Genomic DNA, 21,872 nt, shown 5'->3' with positions numbered 1-21,872 from the left:
AAAAAAAAAAAAAAAAAAATGATGCAAGTGAAGCCTGCTAGGCTATTGTGTCCTGCCTCTTTTTAGAAGTATAGATAAGCCCCCATTGGCCCCCCCAAATTGTCCAATGATCATGTCAGTTATAAGGACAACACCACAATAACTGCCTCTGATTATCTTTTTTACATTTTTCTGCTGTGTTTTCCACGTGTATTCTGTCATCTAATTGCATGTTGACAATTCTTTGTGATGTGATAATTATTGTTATTGACTTGATATTATAGAGATAATCTAGAAAAGTTGGGAATGATACACAACTGGCCCAATTTCTTGTAGCCTATTGTGCAGGACAGCCAAGCAGTCTGGTTTTCTGGCTCCTAAGTCTCATCTTCTTTCCACCACTGCACAGCTGTACTGTAATCTCCTTGGATGTATTTCAAACCCAACACTTGATAAATAGTCTTTGATATTCATGTTGATGCCCTGCTATGCTCAAGGTCAGTTTTGACTTGGCCAGAAGCTGTGAAAGTATTTGGCTTTTCATTTTCAGTGGCAATGGGGATGGCAAGGAATTGAAACCCACACAGGATCTGAAATACGGATCAAGCTGGGAATTTAGTAGACTGCCACTCCTGTTCTAGCATATCACTGCCACAGTCTAGCTGAATACATGGATTGGGTTGTTTTTTTTCATTTTCCTTGTCCTGTGTACTCTATAGTAGAAATACTTGAAGTAACAAAGAGAATGAAGAAAAAAAAATATGGATAAGAAACTGTATTTATGTTTAAAAAACTGAAAGTTGGGCTATGAGGCAGTCCCTTGGATATGAATGAGATAGGTTCTGTAGGTTTGTTCTTCAGTTGAATTTTTATGTAAGTTGGTAAGCCATTATCTATAATAGCTTCCATTTGTAAATGTGAGTCATATATCAGTCGGACGTTTATAACTCAGGGACTTACTGTAATAGCCCCTGTTCGTAAGTGTGAGTTGTACGTACGTGGGATGTAACCTCCAGGACTGCCTGTGCTGTTACTCGTGGGCACACTGTCCCCAGGCCCAGAGCAGCAGAGGACACTAGTGGTGGCCCCCTCTGTGCTTCCCTGCAGTGTTAGTCACCTCTGGGATGAGGATGTGTGAGGGACCACATTCCAGTCAAGGCTCCAGTCACTAGTCACACGGCAAGGGAAAATACACGTTGAATTCATTTTTCATACTGTCATGGAAGAATTGATACTACAACCAAGTTCCAAAAAGAGAAAAATATTTTAATGTTGTACTGTTTTTTTTTTTTGCCTAACAATGAAACGTTTATGTAACTGCTTTTGTCTGTATTCTGATTTAAATGAAACAGCATTCTCAGAACACAGTTGGCAAAAATATATCCTGTTAGCTAAAGTATATCCTATCTTTTGGTACAAGAGAGTAATACATACTGTTGACACCATTGAAACAGCAACACAGAGAGGCAAGCTTTTCGTGGGGTTAAATTAAAGAAACTATTATACAAGGTGATGAAGTAGGCATGGCATGTGAAATTATATTTAAACAAGATGATTCCTGGAGTTTTAATATTCAACTTACTTCCTCTTGGGTTATATGTTTTGCATTGTGTGACGTGAGCTGTCAGAAAACCTTAAGAATTTTCTTGGCACCATCTTGCAGTGCAGCTCGTGCATGTCTCCTGTGCCTCCTGACAGCCAGTGTCTTTGTTCTTCAAATGGTGGGAGGAGGGACACTCTTCTCCTGCAGTCTCCCTCTCATTAAAGAGTTTAAATTGCTATTTGCTCAGCCTGTAGTTCCTTTTCACAGCTTCCTGAGCTCTTAAAAATTAGCACCCTATTCCTTTCAGATTTGTTTTTTAATAAAAAACCTGTTTGCTATCTTTACTGCCATGATCTTGTCTAGAAGAGGCAAATCTGAACAAACTGATTAAAAGGAGTATTTGGTGGCTGGTATTCTCTTATTAAAGAGGCTTACAGGTATTGTAGAACAATCTGCTTATTTAAAAGGAGAGGTTTGAATTAAAATGCAGCCAGATGGAAAGCCTAATCAGATGAGGTGATTGAATTAATTATTGGCGAGAGGAGGGGAGTCAGGTGTTGGCGGGCGCAATTCTTTCCCTGCCCACTGAATAGCAAATGTTCCAGATCGCCCTAGAACAGTGGTTCTCAGCCTTCCTAATGCTGCGACCCTTTAATAGTTCCTCATGTGGTGGTGGTCACGGCATTAGGAAGTTTGAGAACTACTGCCCTAGATGTTGTTTTGGTTCAGCTGGGAGGGATGTTTTTTAGTCTTAGATTCACGTCAGTCTTTAAGGTGAGGAATAGCATGCTCTTTGGTATGTCCCTAACCCTCTCCTGAGAAGTGCAATCAAAGTTTTATTTTGTGGATATTGACAAAGGTCCATCTGCCAATGGAAAGAGGCAGATTGACTCCTTAAAATCAAAACAGACATTCACGTTTGATTGTGTGGGAGTTTTTATGAAGTGTCAAGTTCATTGTCGTTTGTAATTTGAGACAGGTTTGGAAGTCAGTCCCCCAGGGGTAAAAATGTGTGTTCTGTTCTCACTGTGAGGTGCATCTCTTGCTTAGAGTCTAGAGGGCTCTAAGCAAGATTTATGCCATCTGTGCAGGTGTGGGAATTTTATAGTAAAATTTTTACTTTGTTCCAATTTTAAGTTCTCCTGTGTCAAACTCTTGAAAGAAATATTCACTATTATTTTATTATGTGGTAAAAAAAAGGCTTCTTTTTATTGAAAATGAGATACTATATCATGTAACTATACTGAAGTGTTTTCTCAAAGTTTAATATCGTTAGGAATACAGCATAAAATATTTTGTAAATAATAGAATGAATTCATTTTAGAATTTAAATGATGCTAATAAAATAGACCAGTATTATAAGTTTAATTTAGAATCACCCCTGGTTTAAAATAAAGTCTTAGGGTGGTGCCTGTGGCTCAATAGGTAGGGTGCCGGCCCCATATACTGAGGGTGACAGGTTCAAACCTGGCCCCAGCCAAAGTGCAACAGAAAACTACCTGGGCGTTCTGGCAGGCATCTGTGGACCCAGCTACTCAGGAAGCTGAGGCAAGAGAATTGCCTAAGTACAGGAGTTGGAGGTTGCTGTCAGCTGTGACTTCGTGGCACTCTACAGAGAGCAACAAAATGAGACTCTGTCTCTAAAAAAATAAAATAAAATATATTCTAAAACTCTGAACTTTGGCTTTAAATTCTTTACAGCTAGTAGATGCAACAGAAGCACAGGAGTTCTATATTGACGGGGGAAGATATGATATAAACTGCTTTAGGTATTCTAGCATTACAATATCTTACTATATTAAAATGGTTGGCCTATTTTAAGATGATTAATAGTGGTGGTCCCAGTCTTGTGTCAAAGGACGAATTGCTGTTATAAATAAACTTTTCCTTTAAACTACTTTCCAGGAATATCCCTAGGCCTTATATTGAAACTCCTACAAAATTCAGTTGTCATTCAACAATTTATTAAGTACCTACTATGACCAGGTGTTGGGGTACGAGTCTTGAACATAGTAATTCTTACCTTCAGTGCAATTTCTGTTTACCTGTTGCAAATTAAAACTGCAAGTGCGTACTTAGGTATAGCAGTTGAAGAGCTACTTCATACTGTATTTTGACTTCATTTCAATCAGCTAATTGGGAAGAAACCCATGTGCTGTTTAATAAACCTATTAGAGCAAAAAGGTCTGAAGGCCTAAAGGCTGAGGAAAATGAAGAATGGCAGCATTTACAGAGCCTGCAGGACTCATGCTGGGGCTCAGGAAAGTTCTTAACCTTTCCTCACAGATTCTTGCAGCAATGGAGGACATGTCACCCAAGTGTGTGAATTTTTAGTGGCTGCAAACTGCAGGGAGGCCTTTCTGGGGTAAGTCCTCTTGTTAGATGCAAAGCAAACTGCCACTGCTGTGCCTGGGTTGTGTTGAAATTTGGAAGTAGAACAGAGAAATTTTTAAAAATGTATTTTTTCTTTTCTTGTTTCCCAGCAACCCCATCTCTGACCATTTTGACAAGAAGAAATACTTAAAACTCTCTTTCTGTGGTTGCAGAAAAATTATATTTTATTGTACAAAAATGGTATTTAATGTGTAATTTTAGCAGCTCATAGTTGTTTTTCTTTCTTCTTTCTTTTTTATTTTTGGAGACAGAGTCTTACTATGCCGCCCTCAGTAGAGTGCTTTGGCTCACAGCTCACAGCAACCTCAAACTTGTGCTTCAGTGATTCTCTTGCCTCAGCTACCCAGGAGGTGGGACTACAGGTGCCTGCCACAATGCCTGGTGGCTGTTTTTTTGTTATTGTTGTCATTGTTGTTTAACAGGCCTGGGGCTGAGTTCAAACCCACCAGCCTTGCATGTGGCTAGCACCCTAACCACTGAACTACAGGCACCCAGCCTTGTTTCTCTTTCTTAAAGCCAGTGAATAATGGATTATAAAATCATTCACTTTTATATTTTATATATAAAGGTTGTCTGATGTATACAGCTAAGCACTTAAATTTTGCATGGCAGTGTCAGTTTTTGCATATAATTTGTTTTTATTTGGGCTGGAAAAAAAGGAAAGTTTCATGCTCTGATAAGGTCTAAAAAAGTTAAGTGATATTTTGGCTCATCTGACTTTAGATTCCTAAATTAACAGGGTATAAAATCTTAATGTGGTTTTTTCCTATTATAAAAACAACAGAGACCTGTTAAAATTCGGAGATACACAGATATTAATTCTTTTTACAAAGAATAGAAGGAAATAATTACTTGTAGAGTTGGTCAGGTGAATTAATATCAAGTAGTGACCAATCTCTAGGTCAGGTATGCAGGGAGCTCCCTTTGAGCATCTGAAACTAAAATATAGAAAACCAGGAACGTTTTTCATTTTTGTGTTTATTATGTTAAAACAATTTATCTGTTAAGGTTAGAGTTGTAAAGTCTGCAGTGGTTCTGAATTTTATTTCTCCCACATTTTCCCTGTTTTTTTGAAATTTCAGATTAATATGAGAGTACAAGGGTTACATTGTTTTTATTTCTAAGGTAAAGTTCAAGTTGTAGTTGAGCCCCCAGGGGGTGGGCTGAACACCCTTGTATTGTGTACATTAGGTGAGATCCCGGCCAATCATCTTTCTCTCTCTCCTCCCTCCCCCTTGCTAGACCATATTTGTGTTATTACTTTTGTGTGAGCAAGTAGTTGTTTATATAATGGTTTCCCTTCAGTATTGAATACATTGGATACTTTTTTTCCCCCATTTCTGAGATACTGTACTAAGAAGAATGTGTTTCAGCTCCATCCAGGGTAAACACAAAAGATATAAAAATCTCCATCTTTTTTATGGCTAAATAGTACTCCGTGGTCTACATATGCCACAGTTTGTTAATTCATTCATGGGTTGATGAGCACTTGGGTTGTTTTCATGGACCATGCCCCAGTGATGGGCACTTGGTTATTGTGAATTGAGCTGTGTTAAACATTCTGGTGCAAATGTCCTTGTGGTAAAATGATTTTTGTTCCTCTGGTATTGTGGGATCAAATGGAAAGTCTACTTACAGTTCTTTGAAAATTCTTCATACTTCTTTCCATAGAGGTTGTATTAGTTTTCAGTCCCGCCAGCAGTGCAAAAGTGTTCCCATCTCTCCATATTCATGCCAGCATCTGCAGATTGGGGACTTTGTGATGTAGTCTACATTTTTTAAAAGCACAACATTGTAATATCAGCCATCATATGCAGTGATTCTGAAAGGTCAAAATCATGTTTTTTGTAGGGTTGAATGGTCCTGTTAGAATTTTTGGGTGGAGACATGCATAGTGTGAAAGGTCCTTGCGCACTCCATTGTAAGAGGGATGAATTTGTTAACATCCTTAGAGGTATTTATATTTCCCACCTGCCCAAAAACAGGCTTTAAAAATTTACTTGTAGATAGGTTAAATGAAACAACCTATTGGGAAAAGAGAAAAAGTAGTTAAAATTAATTTAAACATGACAGTGTTATCAAACTAGAAAATCTATTACTATATGGAAGTTAAGTATATTTTTCACCAGGAATGAGAAATGCTTGACTATGGAGGATTTTGAAAACGCTTTAAGAAGATGGTCTGAGTTCTGCTGTCATCAGCAATGTTGGCATTGCTCAGGGTTGAAAGCAAGCTGGAAGTCTTGGGACATGTGAAGAAAAACAAGTAACACTTCTCTTCCCTTGTAGGTGATTGCCCTGCCGTTTTGAGTTTTCAAGGTTGCCTATATAGTTGTGCCAGTGATTGTCATCTTTTTAATTTTTTTAGTACCCATCGTCAAGCAGACTTGGGAGGGCCAGGCAAGTCTCGTGGAATACTACAGTGACTATGCTGAAAGTTCCATCCCTACTGTGGATTTGGGAATTCCTAATACAGACAGAGGTGGGTCCTTAATTCTTAGTTAGTATGCTTCTTATTAAAAATCCCCATCCTGTGAATATAGTACATTAAATTAGTATAAAAACGCAGTATTTCATAAGTACCATGATTTTTGCCTCATGTATGTTTTTGTCCTTTTTCTCCCACCCAACATCTTTACTCACAGACATAGCCTGGTTCTTTCAAATTAAGGGCTTTACGTTGCAGGCCGCACAGTTTTTAGTTGGTTATATTGCTATAATTGAGCACAGGACGGTTATGACAGAGTTTAACAAAAGGTTTTTCACACCTTCATAATTCATTGCGGCCAAAATGAGACATCCAAAATTAATTTATCAACTTCCCACCCAAAGCTTCTATACTCAAAAGCCTAATAGTCCAGCTCACGTTTTGTGTGTATCTCTGAGTAGCGCTGAACCACATTTATACTGGTTATGTGTAGAATAAGCTCTATTATTTATGTTAATATTTTAATTAGTAAATTGTTAGATGTATATCTGCTTTTCTCATCAGATAGATTTTCTAATTAAAATTTTTTTTATTTAAAAAAAATGGAAATATAAATTTGGCCATCCCATCTTCAGAAGCTCTTTATCTTAATTTTTATCCATTGTTTCTGCCATATTTTTTCTGTATTTTTCTATGACATTTTACAAATTAAAAGTAGTGAGATGATTATCTCACTTGTAGTGAGATCACAAGTAGTGAGATGATTATCTTTTTTGTAGAGTAATCTGTCTTATGTTAGTGTCACTCATAATTCCTGGATTAATACAGTACGTTGTAAAATCAGATATGCCACTTCTATAGTTATCAATTCTTCTATCAAGGCTAAGTGTATTATTGAGTTTGTCTGTTGCTATTTATTTCGGGAAAACTATTTTAGATTGAATTTTCTTTTTATTCTTGTTATTAATCTCGCTTTGGAGACTTCAGTTTAGATTGGCTTTAATCATTTATTCGTGCATTTCTTATTTTATTTCTTCATTTATTTCTAGACTGACTTTATTATTGTCTATGCTTATATTCTATTTTATTCCAAAAGGAATTTGAGATGGCTTTTAAAAATATATATTGTAATAGTTAAAAACAAAGAAATCAGGTGGCACCTGCAGCTCAAGGGGTAGGGTGCTGGCCCCATATACCAGGGGTGCCAGGTTCAAGCCCGGCCTAGGGACAAAAACTGCAAAAACAAACAAAAACAAAACAACAATAACAAAAAAAAAACAAAGAAATCAATAATATGGAAGATAAAGGTCTAATCAGGTGGTTTAGTATTAATAATTTTTCTTCTTTCTTTTTTCTTTAAATTTTTAATTTCTTTTTCTTTTCTTTCTTTTTTTTTATTGTTGGGGATTCATTGAGGGTACAAAGAATCAGGTTACATTGATTTCATTTGTTAGGTAAAGTCCCTCTTATAATTGTGTCCTGCCTATTTTTATTTTTTGAGACAGTCTTCCTCAGTCACCCAGGCTAGAGTATAGGTGGTGGCATCACAGCTCGCTGCACCCTCAAACCGTTAGGCTCAAGCGATCTTCCTGCCTCAGCCTCCTGAGTAGCTGGGATTACAGGCACCCTCCATCACACCTGGCTTATTTTTGTATTTTCAGTAGAGATGGGGTCTTGCTTTTGCTCAGACTGGTTCTCTCAACTTGGCCTCCCAGAGTGCTAGGATTATAGATGTGAGCCGCCATGCCCATCATTTGACATTAATTTATATAAGTTAATATTAGTTTATTCTCCACTCAGTTACCATGTGCTTAGGCAAATGAGGGGCATATTCCTACTTTATCAACTTGGATACTCTTCCCAAGCACTTTGATCTTGTCTTAGTCTAGGCATTTACCATTAAAGCATTGTGATTTCTCTGTTGGCATTTGAAGGACTGTGACTCTTACTCAGCCATGTATCATTAGTGTGTATCTTAGTACCTGCCATAGTATCTGGCATTTAGAAACTTAGTGGTAAGCATGTACAAGATGAATGAAGATATAATCTTCCACTTCTGTGCTGTTGCTCCCCTATGGTTACGGTGCTTTGGGTTCTAACACTTCCTTCAGAATAGCCATATCTAAGAAAAACTGCCAGACTTCTATAATTGCTGTGAGACTTAGAACTTTCTAGTTTGTTTGGACTGAAGATATTAATTCTATGTCTGCCTCAGTTTATCTGTGTAGCTGTGTATATTTCTCCCAACCTCTCTCTGTCGCCATTTCCTCGTATGTGAAATGAATGGCTTACGTGATCTATAAAGTTCCTACTGGTTCCCTCTGTCTATGAAAATTAGGGAAGGCTTAAGATACATGTTGTCTTCCAAGCTCTTAGAATACTTTAAAAGTTAAAAAAAAATGAATTCTGTATTATAGGGAAAATAATGCATTTTAAGTTTTCTTCTTGCCTTTCCTAGGTCATTGTGGAAAGACATTTGCCATTTTGGAAAGATTTCTGAATCGTAGCCATGACAAAATAGCATGGTTAGTCATTGTGGATGATGATACGTTAATAAGGTAAGGAGTCGTTCCTATCCTGGATGCTTTTAAATTTGACATATATTTAATTCAAAAACTATGACAGGTACTTCTTCTTCTGACCAAGGTGGAGTAACAGGAATGGGGTTTACCTTTCTTTCTGAAAGAACCACCCAGAAGAACAAAATACTTCAAATACAGGTTTTTAAGACACTAGACATCAGGCAGCAAAGGGCGGCGATTCAAGAAGAATGTGATGCAAATGAGGCGAGTCCCTGACTGCCCCAGCTGTCTGCCTTAGGAGGGTTCACCTCACCCTTACTTAGGGAAGGGACACCAGGAGGAAATGGGCGGACTGAGTTAGCAGGAGGGAGCTGAGAGTCTCAGGAGACATAGGCTAGTAGAGTTTGTGGACAGAGTGCCAGAAACAAAAAGGGAGCACTGGAGATGTAGAGAGTATTGATCAGCACATAGGTGTAGGGAGAGGCTGGGGAAAGAACTAACCAAAATGATCGGAAGGAATTTGGCCTGACTTTCACACAGGGCTGAGTGTGGTGCCCGTTCCTGCGAGTGGGGCTGGAAGAAGCATTATTCACAGGGTAATGGGTAGAGTAGGCCTCAACAGTATGGAACAGTTAACCTTAGACTCTAGTCCTGTCTAACAAATCTGAAAGGCAAGATCCAAAAAAATCAAACTGTTTCTAAGTAAGTAGCCTGTATCTGAGAAAAAACTCTCAAAACTATAGAAATACAAAAATACTCATCACCCAAGAAGGTAAAATTTACAATGCCGACATCTAGTCAAAAGTTACCAGGCATACAAGCAGAAAAATGAGGTAAAAACCCAAAGACCAGCTTATTGAAATTGTTCTAGAATTGATACAGTGTTAGAATTAGTAATTATTATGTTGTGGGAAAAGGAGGTCCAGTGGAGAGAATGAACACCCAAACACAGTATTTAAGAGGAAGAAAGCTTTTATTCAGCTATGGAGCAATGGTATAGAAGAATTTCAAAAGGTCACTCTCTCTGAGTGGCTTGGTCTTTCTCTTTTTATCTCCAGTCCAAAAGTTCCAGCCCACATGTAACCTTTCTCATTGGTCAGCTTGAATCAAGAGGGAGAAGCGGGCATACGCTCTTACAGAACCGCAGGCTTTTAGAGAAGCCAAACCAAGAGTTAGTTTTTAGGTCCCAGAAAGTTAAGTCTACAAATTTCTAAGAGCTGAGTTACCATGGAGAGGACCTTGCAGGATGGGGTCTCCTTGAGAAGACCTCTGTTCTCCTAGACCTCATTCTTCCCAGATATCCTCTCACGATTAAGCTGTTACTATTAAGTAGTTATTATAACTCTGTTTTGTATTTAAAACAAAGAGACATGGAAAGTCTCTTAGTCTTAAGTCTGAAACCACTTACAGGGATGAAAGCTATAATACATTGAGTTGAAAAACCAACTGGGTGGAATTAAGAGCAAACTAGACATTGTAGAAGGAAATATCAGGGAACTGGAATATGTTATAATTATCCAAAGTAAAACACAAAAGATAAAAATAATTTTAGAAAGTGAACAGAGCATCACTGAGCTGTGGGACAATTTCAGGTAGCCTTGTCTATATGCATTTGGAGTCCCCAAAGAGGTACCCAATGAGTATTTAAAGAAGTATTTTTCTGGGTGGAGTCTCGGTGTGTACCACACCTTTTGGGGGCAAGACATGATTGTAAGAGGGACTTTGCCTAACAAACGCAATCAGTGAAACCTGGTTTCTTGTACCCTCAATGAATCCCCAACAATAAGTTAAAGAAAAAAAAGAAGTATTTTTCCGAATTTGATGAAAACTGTAAGCCTGCAGCACCAAGCAGCTCAATGAACCCTAAGCACAACTGTGGGCTCAAAAGCAGAGGACAGCCAAGAATGCAACAGTGATGCCCTCTTCAGCAATATCTTGTATAGCGTTTTTTTAGCAACTGTAACTGTATCACTTGGGCTGTGAATCTTTAGTACAGCTATTATACTTGAAACTTTTTCCTTTATTCACATTTACTACCAATAATATCTAACTGTATACAAGGATGTCTTAAACATGCTTTTCAGTTTGAGCCCTGTTAGCTTTTCTTTTCAAGACTCTGACATCACCCTTGGTCTTAGTGAACTCTCTGACTTTTCTTAGATGAGACTGAATTTTCACAAGATTTAAGGTCAGCCTCTCTTCTTTATGAATAATAATGACCACATCTTTAAGTTGATCTTTCTATTGTAACAGAAACCTAGAAGCTTTGACTTTTAGAGGACCAAGAAACATTTAAAGACATGAAAAAAAAAATCTTGAATGTAAAATTCAAAAACTGAAAGCCTGTTGTGAGATATCACTTAATATCAGTGAGAATAGCCCATGACACAAGGTCGCAAAGCTGTTGTGGTGGGGGTGCACCTAAAGGGGTAGACTTATGCACTGTTGGTGGGATTGCAAGCTAGTTTTTCTGAAAGAAGTATGGAGAATCCTCAAAGACCTAAAAGTGGACTTTTAGTTGATCCTGAAAGGTATCTACCCAGAAGAAAAAAAATCATTTTACTATGTGCTTCAAACATTTGTGCTCAAATGTTTATAGCAGCTCAACTCACAGTCACAAAGATGTAGAAACAACTCAAATGCCCATCAACCCCTGAATGGATCAATAAACTGTGGTATATATACACACACCATGGAATACTATTAGCCATAAAAAGATGGAGACCTTGCATCTTTTGTATTCACCTGGAAGGATTTGGAAAACATTCTCCAAACTAAAGTATCTCAAGAATGGAAAAGCAAGCATCCCATGTACTCAGTTCTAACCTGAAATTAGTAGATCCACAATTATAGAAAAACAAATTCAAGATGGGAGAAGAGGGAAGGGGCTCAGTATGTCCCCACTATCGGGTGCAATGTAGGAGTATGTGGCAGACGTGGTAAAGGACTCAGCTACAACTCATATTTTAGACTTTATCTTACAAACACAAATAATGTAACCTAATTGTATGTACCGTCATACTAAAGTCCCCCCCCCAAAAAAACAATAAAAAATAGTGGACATAAAGAAATGAAAACAATGTTTAATGGACTTAAAAGAAGAAAATGAAAAATTCGTATTTGAAATTATGACTAAATAAAATATTCAAATTTAAACAAATTTAAATGAAAATTTTATTATGAACATGCATGTAGAGATACTTGAGCCCCTGCTTTCAATTCTTTCAGGAATATAACCAGAAATGGAGTTACTAGATGATAGTTCGATTTTTAAGTTTGTGAGAAAGTGCCATACTATTTTCCCAGAAGCTGTTCATTTAATATTCTAATTTCTCCAACATTTGCTTTTTTTTTTTTTTTTTAGTAGCCGTCCTAATGATGTGAGGTCCTGTCTCATGGTAGTTTTGATTTGCATTTCTCTAGTGATGCTGAGCATCTTTTCATGTGCTTATTGGCTATCTGTACACCTTGCCTGGTGAAATGTCTGTTCAAGTTCTGTGCCCATTAATGAATTATGTTGTTTGATTTTGTTATTAAGTTTTAAGGGTTTTCTGTATATTCTGGATATTAATCCCTTATCATTTATATGATAAGCAAATACATGGGTCCTTATGAAACTTTTGAGATACACAAAAATCTAGAAACATAAAATCCATATGGATGGAAACAAATTGAGCCCTCCCAGCAACACCAAAAAGCAGAACAAGGTGAAACTTGCATGGGTGAATAAGAAAGGACTCTGTCGACTATGTTTCTTGGAAGTGAAATAATGGACTATAACAGTCTCTTAAAACTTGCATAGTGACCCAAGTGTTTTCTCCCATTCTGTGGATTGTCTTTTTATCCTGTTGATGGCATTTCTTAGCCCGTTTCTGGTGCTATCACAAAACATCACAAATTGGGTAATTTATACATGACAGAAATATATTACTCATGATTCTGGAGACTGGAAGTCTAAGGTCCAAGGACCCAGCAGGCCCAGTGTTTGTGAGGAGTGCTGTCTGCTTCCAAGATGGCACTTTCCTTCTGAGCACATGAACATTGTGTCCCTACATGGCAGGAGGGACTACAGGAGGTGAATCTACTCCCTGAATCCCTTTTATCATATAAGGGAAATGTCTCTCCTCTCAATAATAACACATTGGTGACTGACTTTCAACATAGGAATTTTGGGAGACACATTTAGACCCTAAGTGTGTTTTGATGTACAGATTTTTAAAATTTTCATGACATCCAGTTTGTCTACTTTTTTACTTTTCTTGCCTGTGCCTTTGGTGTCATATCAAGACAATTACCAAATACAGTGTTTCAAAGTTTTTGCTCTGTTTTCCTGGAAGAGTTGTATTGTGTTAGGTCCTACATTTTGGCCTTTGATCAACTTTGAGTTACTTTTTGTATATGGAATTAGGAATGTGGATATTCAGTTATCCCAGCACAATTTGTTTAAAAGGCTTTCCCCTTTGAATGGTCTTGTCACCCTTAAATCATTTGGCCTTATACACGAGGGCTTATTTCCGGGCTCCCTATTCCAGTGGGCTGTCTTTATATCTCTAACACACTGCTTTGATTATAGTGGCTTTGTAGTAAGTTTTGAAATCAAGAAGGATGAGTCCTCTAGCTTTGTTGTTCTTTATCAAGATTGTTTTGGCTATTTGTTGTCTATTGAAATTCTATATGAATTTTTGGATAAGTTTTTGTATTTCTGCAAAAAGTCTTGTTAGGATTTTGATAGGGATTGCGTTGAACCCACTTATTGAGGTTGTTTGATATTTTTTTCTTGCTAATTTGCTTGAGTTCTTTACAGATTCTAATTATCACCCTTTGTTAGATGGATAGCATGCCAATATTTTTTGGACATACAGCATGCAAATATTTTCTCCCATTTTGTGGGTTGCTGATTTGCTCTAGTGATTGTTTAGTAGGTGGTGCAGAACTTTTAGATTTAATCAAGTCTCATTTGTTAATTTTTTGTTGTTGCTGTGATTGCTTTTGATGGCTTCTTCATACATTCTTTGTCTAGTCCAATGTCTGTAAGAGTTTTGTCAGCCTTTTCTTCTAGAATTCTGATAGTTTCATGCCTTAGGTTTAAGTCTGTTATCCATGATAATTTTGTGAGTGATGAGAGTAGATCCTGATTGAATCTTCTACATATGGCCATCTAGTTTTCCTACTGTTCATTAAATAGGGATTCTTTTCCCTAGTGTATGTCATTGTCTGCTTTGTTGAAGATCAGATGGCAGTGTGAGGATGGTTTTTATATCTGGGTTTTCTGTTCTGATTCACTGGTCTGTATCTCTGTTCTTGTGCCAGCATGATGCTGTTTTGGTTACTGTAGCCTTGTAGTACAAAGTCTCAAAGTGATACCTCCAGATTTGTCTTTTTTTCTTAAGGATTGAAATTTCTTGTTGCCAGTACACAGTGTCCATCTTAATCTTTACTTTTGTTGATCTAAGTCCAGTTGTATCTGCAAATAAGATTGCAACCCCTGCTTTCTTCTGATTTTCATTTGCCTGTAATGTTTTCCGGCTCTTTACCCTGAGTCTTGTTTTGTCCTTAGAGGTTAGATGTGTTTCATGAAGAGCATATAGTTGGCTTATGCTTTCTTTTTAATCCATTCAGCCAGTCCGTGCCTCTTCAGTGGGCAATTCAAGTCATTCACATTATTGAGAAAATTGATAAGTACGATGGAGTTCTGTTTGTCTTATTTTGTGAAGGCCCATTGCTTAGTTTTATCCCTTGTACCATTGTGGAAGTGAAGCTTTATCCTTTGATTACTGGGCATCTTTACTTTGCTGGTGGTCAATTGTGATGGTCAGTGTGAAGAATGGAACTTAGTACTTCCTGCAGAGCTGGCCTTGTTGTGAATTTCTTCAGTGTTTGCATGTCAGTAAAAGGTTTGATTTCTCCATCAAATAAAAAACTTAATTTTACAGAATCCTGGGCTGAAAATTGTTTTGTTTAAGAAGGTTAAAAGGAAACGACCACCCTCTTTTGGCTTGAAAAGTTCCAGCTGAAAAGTCTGCTGTCACCCTGATATTTTTCCTTTTGTCTGTAAGAAGTTGCTTATGCCTGGCCACTTGCAGAATTTCTGTTTCATTTTGACTTTGGCAAAGTTAATTGCAGTGTGTCTAGGAGATGCTTTGTTTGAATTAAGTCATTCTGGGATTCTGAAACTATCTAGTATCTGAATTTCTGGGTCTCTAATAATGCTTGGGAAATTCTCAACTATGATGTCTTGGAGTTTCATGTTTTTCAGACTCTTCTTCTCCTTCATGAATCCCTATGATACGAATGTTTGTGCATTTGTTGTAGTCCTATCTCTCTCAGAGAATTTTCTGCTTTCATTCTCTTTTTTCCTACTTCTTTGAATGGTTGGGTTAGTTCAAAAGTCTTGTCCTAATTTCTGAATCTTTCTCCTCCATTACTGAGGGTTCTACTCTATTACTAAAGGTCCCTGCTGTGTTTTGAACCTCCTTGAATGCCTCTTTCATTTCCTTAAGCTCTGCTATTTTCTTCCTAATTGTATCCAGATCCTCAGTGACTTTGTTTTTAATTTCACTGATTTCTTGAGATAGTTCCTTTTGGATTTCATTTTCCATCTTCTCTATTATATTCATCTTATTTTCCATCCATATTCTGAATTCTATTTTTGACATTTCAACAGTTTCTCTGTGGCTGGTATTTTCAGGTGTATCTCCCTTGTAATCTCTTGGGTAAGTTGATCTGCTCTGATTTTTCATGTTGCCAGGGTTCTTCTGCTGATTTTTCTCCATGTGCATTTCCGTTTATTTATATATTATTATACTTTTAAATCCAGAATGTTAGGTTGTCCCTAAATTGTGGTTGAGAGGTAATCTAGTTTGGATCCCTTAGGCAGTACTCAGGATACCTATTTGAAAACTGAAACTGAGGGTGGAAGTCAGATTCAGAGGTCCTAGGATGTGGAGCTCACCATTCCCCTGCACCACTGACTGTTCAAATGGGCTGTTGTTTATACCTGTGGCCGTTCCTGCACACAACTCCCCAAAGCTTTTTTTCCCCTTTACGGGGCTGCAGAGTGTGGGGATCTCTGACAGCCAGCCTTGCTTTCTCCAAAGTAGGTGGAGTGGGGCAGGGGCAGCACCTCCAGGCATCACTTCTAGGCCAGGGCAGCTCCCAGATAGTGAGCCAAACTGTTCCCATGCCACAAATTCAAAAGGCTCAGATTTTCTTCAGAGTCCCTGCTGCATCAGATTCCAAATGCTTTCACCTGGGTTGGGGGAGGGAGAAATGCCACTTGCTGTCTGCTTCCTGGGCTTTCCCAGAGTGGGATTGCCCTTTCAAAGTCAGCAGGAGGGGACCTGGGGGCTGAAGATCATGGTGGAGCCCCCTGGGCACAGATGCCAGACAGAGCCACTCTAGAGGGCAAGGAAAATTCCCCCCTCAGCAGGAGGGAGACTCAGAAGGAACCCTGCCTCATGAAAGTTAGTGTAATAGTTGAGCCACAGTTTCCTCCTATAGTGTGGGGCAAGGCACACTCAGTTCATTGGCCCACACAATGCGGAAGTCCCTCAGAGTTCCCACCAGACACATTGGGTCGGGCAGGGCCTATCCCTTTCCTCCCATGGCCAGTGAAGGATACTGCTGGTTGCTGGTGACATAGCAGGTGGCCTCTGCAACCCTTCTTCCTTAGTTGCTATGGGAGCTGGGTAGGGGCCAAAGCTCCTTTGCCTTTCTTATGCCTGGGGGTAGGGCAGCCCCCCCGCCCTCGGCCTCTGCAGGAGGCAGTTTGTTGGGCAGCTAAGAAAGAAGGGTGATTGGCAGTGGCTGCAAGGCTTTTGGAGCCAAAATTGCCCACTTTTCTGCCACGCCGTATGGGGATCCAAAGGAGGATATTCCTAAGTGCAGGAAAACTTGGACTTACTGTCCTTCATGGTACGCTGGTTGGGGGTGAGACATCCTGTGTTTCTGGGCTTGCGCAGAGCCCCCCCTTTTCTTTAGCTGTGGGCTCCCCCAGCCTGGTCCACTCCATAACTGTCTTCTCTTCTCTTCCTTCCTCTTTCTCACTCTTGTCCTCACAGTTTGTCTCGGTGGGGTTGCTGAGTGCCTTGATTTCTTTTTCTTGTGATCTACCCTAACTTTCTACCCTGCTCTGATTTTGCTTCAGTCCAATTTTCCTCGTTCTGGATGGGAGCTTCTAATGAAAGTTGCCTCATCTTGCCCCCATCCTTTTTTCTTTCTTTCTTTTTTTATGTAGGCATTTAAGACTATGAATTTCACCCTTATGACTGCTTTTGCTGAGTCACACAGATTTTGATAACTTGTGGCCCTTTTATCATTTACTTCAAAGAATTTTTTGATTTCCACAACATATAGTCATCATACTGGCCAAAGGTAACAGAAAAAGGAATTCCTACCAACTGTAACATGCAAGCATCAGGTAACTTACAAAGGAAAACCCATCCCACTAATTGCAGACTTCTCAACTGAGACCTTACAAGCCAGAAGGGGGGAGCATGGCTTCTCAAACAGAATAATGAACAGCTTAGAATTTTGTATCCTTCAAAACTGAGTTTTTCAGAGAAAAAAAGTCTCTCAGACAAGCAAACATTGAGTTTGTCAAGACCAGAGCTACTTGGCAGGAAGAACTCAGATCTGCATTATACACTGAGCAGTACAGTAGACACCAACCAAGGTAAAGTCATACAAATGCTACAGTCCAGCCCAGATACCACAGTGGCTCAAGAGGTAAACCAAAGGAGTGAAGTTCTACTCAACAGCATGTGCAAAAATTCACCCCATTTATCAATTCAGTTGAATAAGTTAAACTTCCCTCTTAAGAGATGTAGGCCAGCTGGAAAAAAAATACAAGCCAGGTATCTGCTTTATACAGTAAACACATCTAATTCACAAGTATTCATTTAGACTCAAGGTGAAGGGATGGAAAATAATATTCCATGCAAATGTGAACCGAAGAATAGCTGGTGTAGCCATTATCAGCTAACATAGACTTCAAAGCAACAAAAGCAAAGATAAAGGTGGTTGTTTTATAATGAAAAGGGAACAGTTTGACAAGATATAACAATTCTATTTATGTACCTAAGACAGGTGCACCCAGATTTATAAGGCGAATTCTACTAGATCTAAACAAAGTGATAAATAATAACATTGTGATAGTTGGGGACTTCAGCATCTGACTGAGAGAATTATACAGGTCCTTTGAGCAGAAAATAAATAAATGTGGGACTTAAATGACACTTTAGAGCCAATGGGCCTAAAAGACATTTACATTCTGCTGCCAAACTACTAAATATACGCCTAGAACATTCTCTCAGGACTGATCACATCTTAGTCCATAAAACATGTCTCAACAGATGCAAATGAAAAAAAAAATAGAAATTATGTATCTTCTCAGACCATAGTGGGATGAAATTAGGAATCGACTCCAGCAGAAGTACTCAATTCCACACAAATTCATGGAAACTCAATAACCTACTGCTGAACAATAATTAGATCAAGGCAGAAATTAAGATGGAAATATATTACATGTTTAAAAATAAAACAAGGAGCTTCCCCATAGCTGAATATGTAGAGGTTCCTTAAAGGTGGCACCCAGGAAGGTTGTGGGAACTCTGCCCCTCTCACCCCAGACCTTGTCTTGTGTATCTCTTCATCTGTATCTCTTGTAATGTCCTTTATAATAAACTGGTAAACGCAGTACAAGAGCAAAATGACACCAGAGGTAACTTGCTTGAGAACAGAATGCCAGAACATTACAAGATGGGACCTGATCAGTCACCTTTGCAAACAAAAGGAGGTATAAATTGCTCAAAAGAAAATAAATTCTGAGGTTTCTCATAGTCATGAGAAAGGAAAGAACTATTGCATACAAATTGTGTACTACAGGATGAAAATTGCCACTGGAATAGATACAATGAAAAATCAGAACCAGGAAAAGGAAAAGAAATATTTCAAGGACATTAAAATTGTGAAAGAAAAGAATTATGACCCTCAGTAGAAGATAAAATGGAATGAGGAAACAGTAACAAAAACAACATTCCAGGATAGTGACATCTTAATGTTCTGACAGCTGAGAATACAATGCTAAACTGGAGAAGGAAAAGACCAAATAAAGAGTGGACTCAGAAAGTTCACTTGTACTGTTTCGTACTGCTTCAGATCGTCTCCCGGCGTGGTTATGTGGTCATGATCAAAATCAGACATCACAAAGAGACTTGGAACTTGCCTTGCAGAGGGCAAGAGATGAGTGGTTTCATTTACAAGACAAAATGAATTTTGATGTGTTTTACTTAAAAGATAACAATGAGATTCTTTCTCAACAAATTTTTAACACTGATGGTAAATTCAGTAGCCTTTGAGCTCCATTGAGTAAGAGATGATCTCAGAGGAAAGACAGTGGTTTTAGAATATGCAGAGACCTAAGCCAAACAAATGTCAAAAGAAGGAAGTTGAACAAATACATCAAAATGAACATGGTAAAGTGAATAAATACATTGGAAAACAGGCATCTGTAGAGGAGACATTATCTCAGCTACAAAGTGAAAGTCTGTTTGCTTTGACAGGAACTACCTGATGCTGAAGACAAGGCTGCTGATGAAGACAAGACAGTCATTACTATCTCAGACCAGTTTCATGCCATTGTGAAACTCCAAGCTGAGAGTCAAAAGCAGAATCTTCTGCTGGAAGAGAATAATCAGGAGTTAATCAGTGAATGTAATTAGAAGAAAGACTGTATCAACATGAAGATAGAAGTAGCAGGAAGGCAACTTCAGTAAGAACTGAAGAACTGATGACCCTAAAATACCATCTATGCCAGAGGCTTCACTAGGGGTTATATCATGTTTCCAAATTAATTTAGAAGATGTGAAATTAAATCAAATCACGAGTCAATTGCAGGAAGCACAGTATTGACACAATGATAAGCTGAGAACATGCAAGAGCACAAGCAGAAGCTTGAAATGGAAAATTCCAAGTTAAAAGGTACAATCATTTGAAAAAGAAAATGTGTATATGTGTGTGTATGTATATACATACATGCACACCGTGAAATACTACTCAGCCATAAAAAGGAACAAAATTAGGTCTTTTGCAGCAACTTGGATGGAGCTGGAGGCCAGTATCTTAAGTGAAGTAACTTAGGAATGGGAAACCAAGTGACATGTTTTCTCACTCAGTCGCAGGAGCTAAGCCCTGGGTCTGCAGGGTCTTACAGAGTGTTATATGAGGTATTAGAGCCTCAAAAGGGGGAAGGGTGGGAAGACAGTGAAAGGGAATGAGGGCTGAAATTACTCATTGGGCGAATGCATACTTTTGGGGTGCTGGGTATACTAAAAGCCCAGACTTCACCACTATGCAATGTATCCATGTACCAAAGCTGTACTTGCACCCCCTAAGTCTACAAGAATAAAACAATAAGAAGCCAGACGGCACTCAGAATTAAAACTTCTGGAATCTGAACTCTTAAGACAGAAACTTCTCAAGAAGACTTTGAGGAAACCAAACTTGAAAAACATAAGCAATTCTATTTAGAAAAATTAAAAGTTAGAAAACCACTGACAAACAAACTAATGACAGGCTAGCAGAGGTTAGTACAAAGTTTCTTGTGGAAAAACAGCAGAACAGATCTTTATTCCCCGCTCTTCCTACATGGCCAGTCCTTTTGTTGGAGATGTTAAGAAAATATTTTATAGTTCTCAACAGAAAATGTATTCCAAGAGGAGAAGTAGTGATCTCTACCCTAAGCCCACAGACCGTAGGTGACAGCCTATTGAACTCTTCGACCAAGATGCAGTAGAAGTTGGAAGAAAACGTAACTGGAGAACGACAAGAAGCTGCTGCTGACTTGGAATTTTGAGCCTATGGAGCTTCACCTCTAGGACCTACTGACATGTCTCAATTTTAAAGAAAAATTATAGGAGCTGAAAGATAATAAAACTGTATTACTGGGCCATTTACATGAAAAAAGTAAATCAACAAGGACAGAAAAAAAGTTGGAGATGGGGATGAAACTGAAACAGATGAGCCCAACTATATTTCAAGTGAAAATGTAATCACACTGAAAGAAAAATATAACTAATGTAAATAACTTTTGGAGATGGTATTTAAATATATACCTGCCTTTAGGGATAGCGAGAGGAGAGGTATGTCAAGCAAATCCTGATTTTTTAATAGGTCTGACTTTTAAGGTGATGTGATTGAGGCAGTTCTGAATTTATTTTAGATATATTGTAGGGTTGAAAAAAAGGGTAATATTTTGGGGAGCCAAGGCTCCCAGTGGAAAAAAGGAGCTATGGATACAGACTAGGGGAGGCCAAGGGAGTTGATGGAAATTGGAGAAATCTATAAGAACTCACAATTCCTAAATTACGCGTGTGTGTATTCATGTACGTGTTTCTGCTGAAACAGACTAGAAACACGGACTAAGCAAGCACTAAGAAACCTTTGCCTAGACCTAATAGTGCTACTTTCTCGCCTAAAAGGAACCAGGGCCCCTCAGAGAAACCGCTGACTCCTGGGCTGAGGCAAGGAGGGTAAAGATGCATTTGGAATATATTTTTATATCTGAACGTAAGGAAGTGTTCAAAAAATAATTTTTTAAAAAAAGAAAGAAAAGAAAATAGAAAAGTAAATGTCAAGGGGATACAGAAGTGGTTCTCGTTAGCTAAATCTGGGTTGAGTTAAGCATCAGTATAATTAGAGACAATAACCAATTAAGAACAACAGGTGCCAGCACGGATGCAGAGAGAAAGGAACACTTACACACTGTTGGTGGGACTGCAGACTGGTGCAGCTCTGGGGAAGGCAGTATGGAGATTCCTCCAAGAGCTAAAAGTAGATCTACCATTTGATTCTGCAATCATGTTACTACCCATGTAATTACCCAGTGGGGAAAAAGACATCGCGTCATCAAGATACTTAACGCTCAAATGTTACAGCAGCACAATTCATAATTGCAAAGATGTGTAAATAACCCAAGCACCCTTCAATGCAGGAAAGGATTAATAGA

General features: G+C 38.5%; 1 protein-coding gene across 1 annotated transcript in view; it reads left to right on the top strand.

The window, feature by feature from the left end:
• B3GLCT (beta 3-glucosyltransferase) overlaps nt 1-21,872 on the top strand; it is a 96,081-nt gene that overhangs the window by 55,841 nt on the left and 18,368 nt on the right. The window contains exons 10-11 of the mRNA XM_023517765.1: nt 6,285-6,398; nt 8,803-8,902. Of these exons, the coding sequence (XP_023373533.1) occupies nt 6,285-6,398; nt 8,803-8,902 (214 nt within the window). The remainder of the gene's footprint in view (nt 1-6,284; nt 6,399-8,802; nt 8,903-21,872) is intronic.

Source organism: Otolemur garnettii, unplaced genomic scaffold (assembly GCF_000181295.1).
Source record: "Otolemur garnettii isolate 467f Iridium unplaced genomic scaffold, OtoGar3 scaffold00120, whole genome shotgun sequence".
NCBI classification, from domain to species: domain Eukaryota; kingdom Metazoa; phylum Chordata; class Mammalia; order Primates; family Galagidae; genus Otolemur; species Otolemur garnettii.
This window is presented reverse-complemented; position numbering and strand designations above follow the sequence as displayed.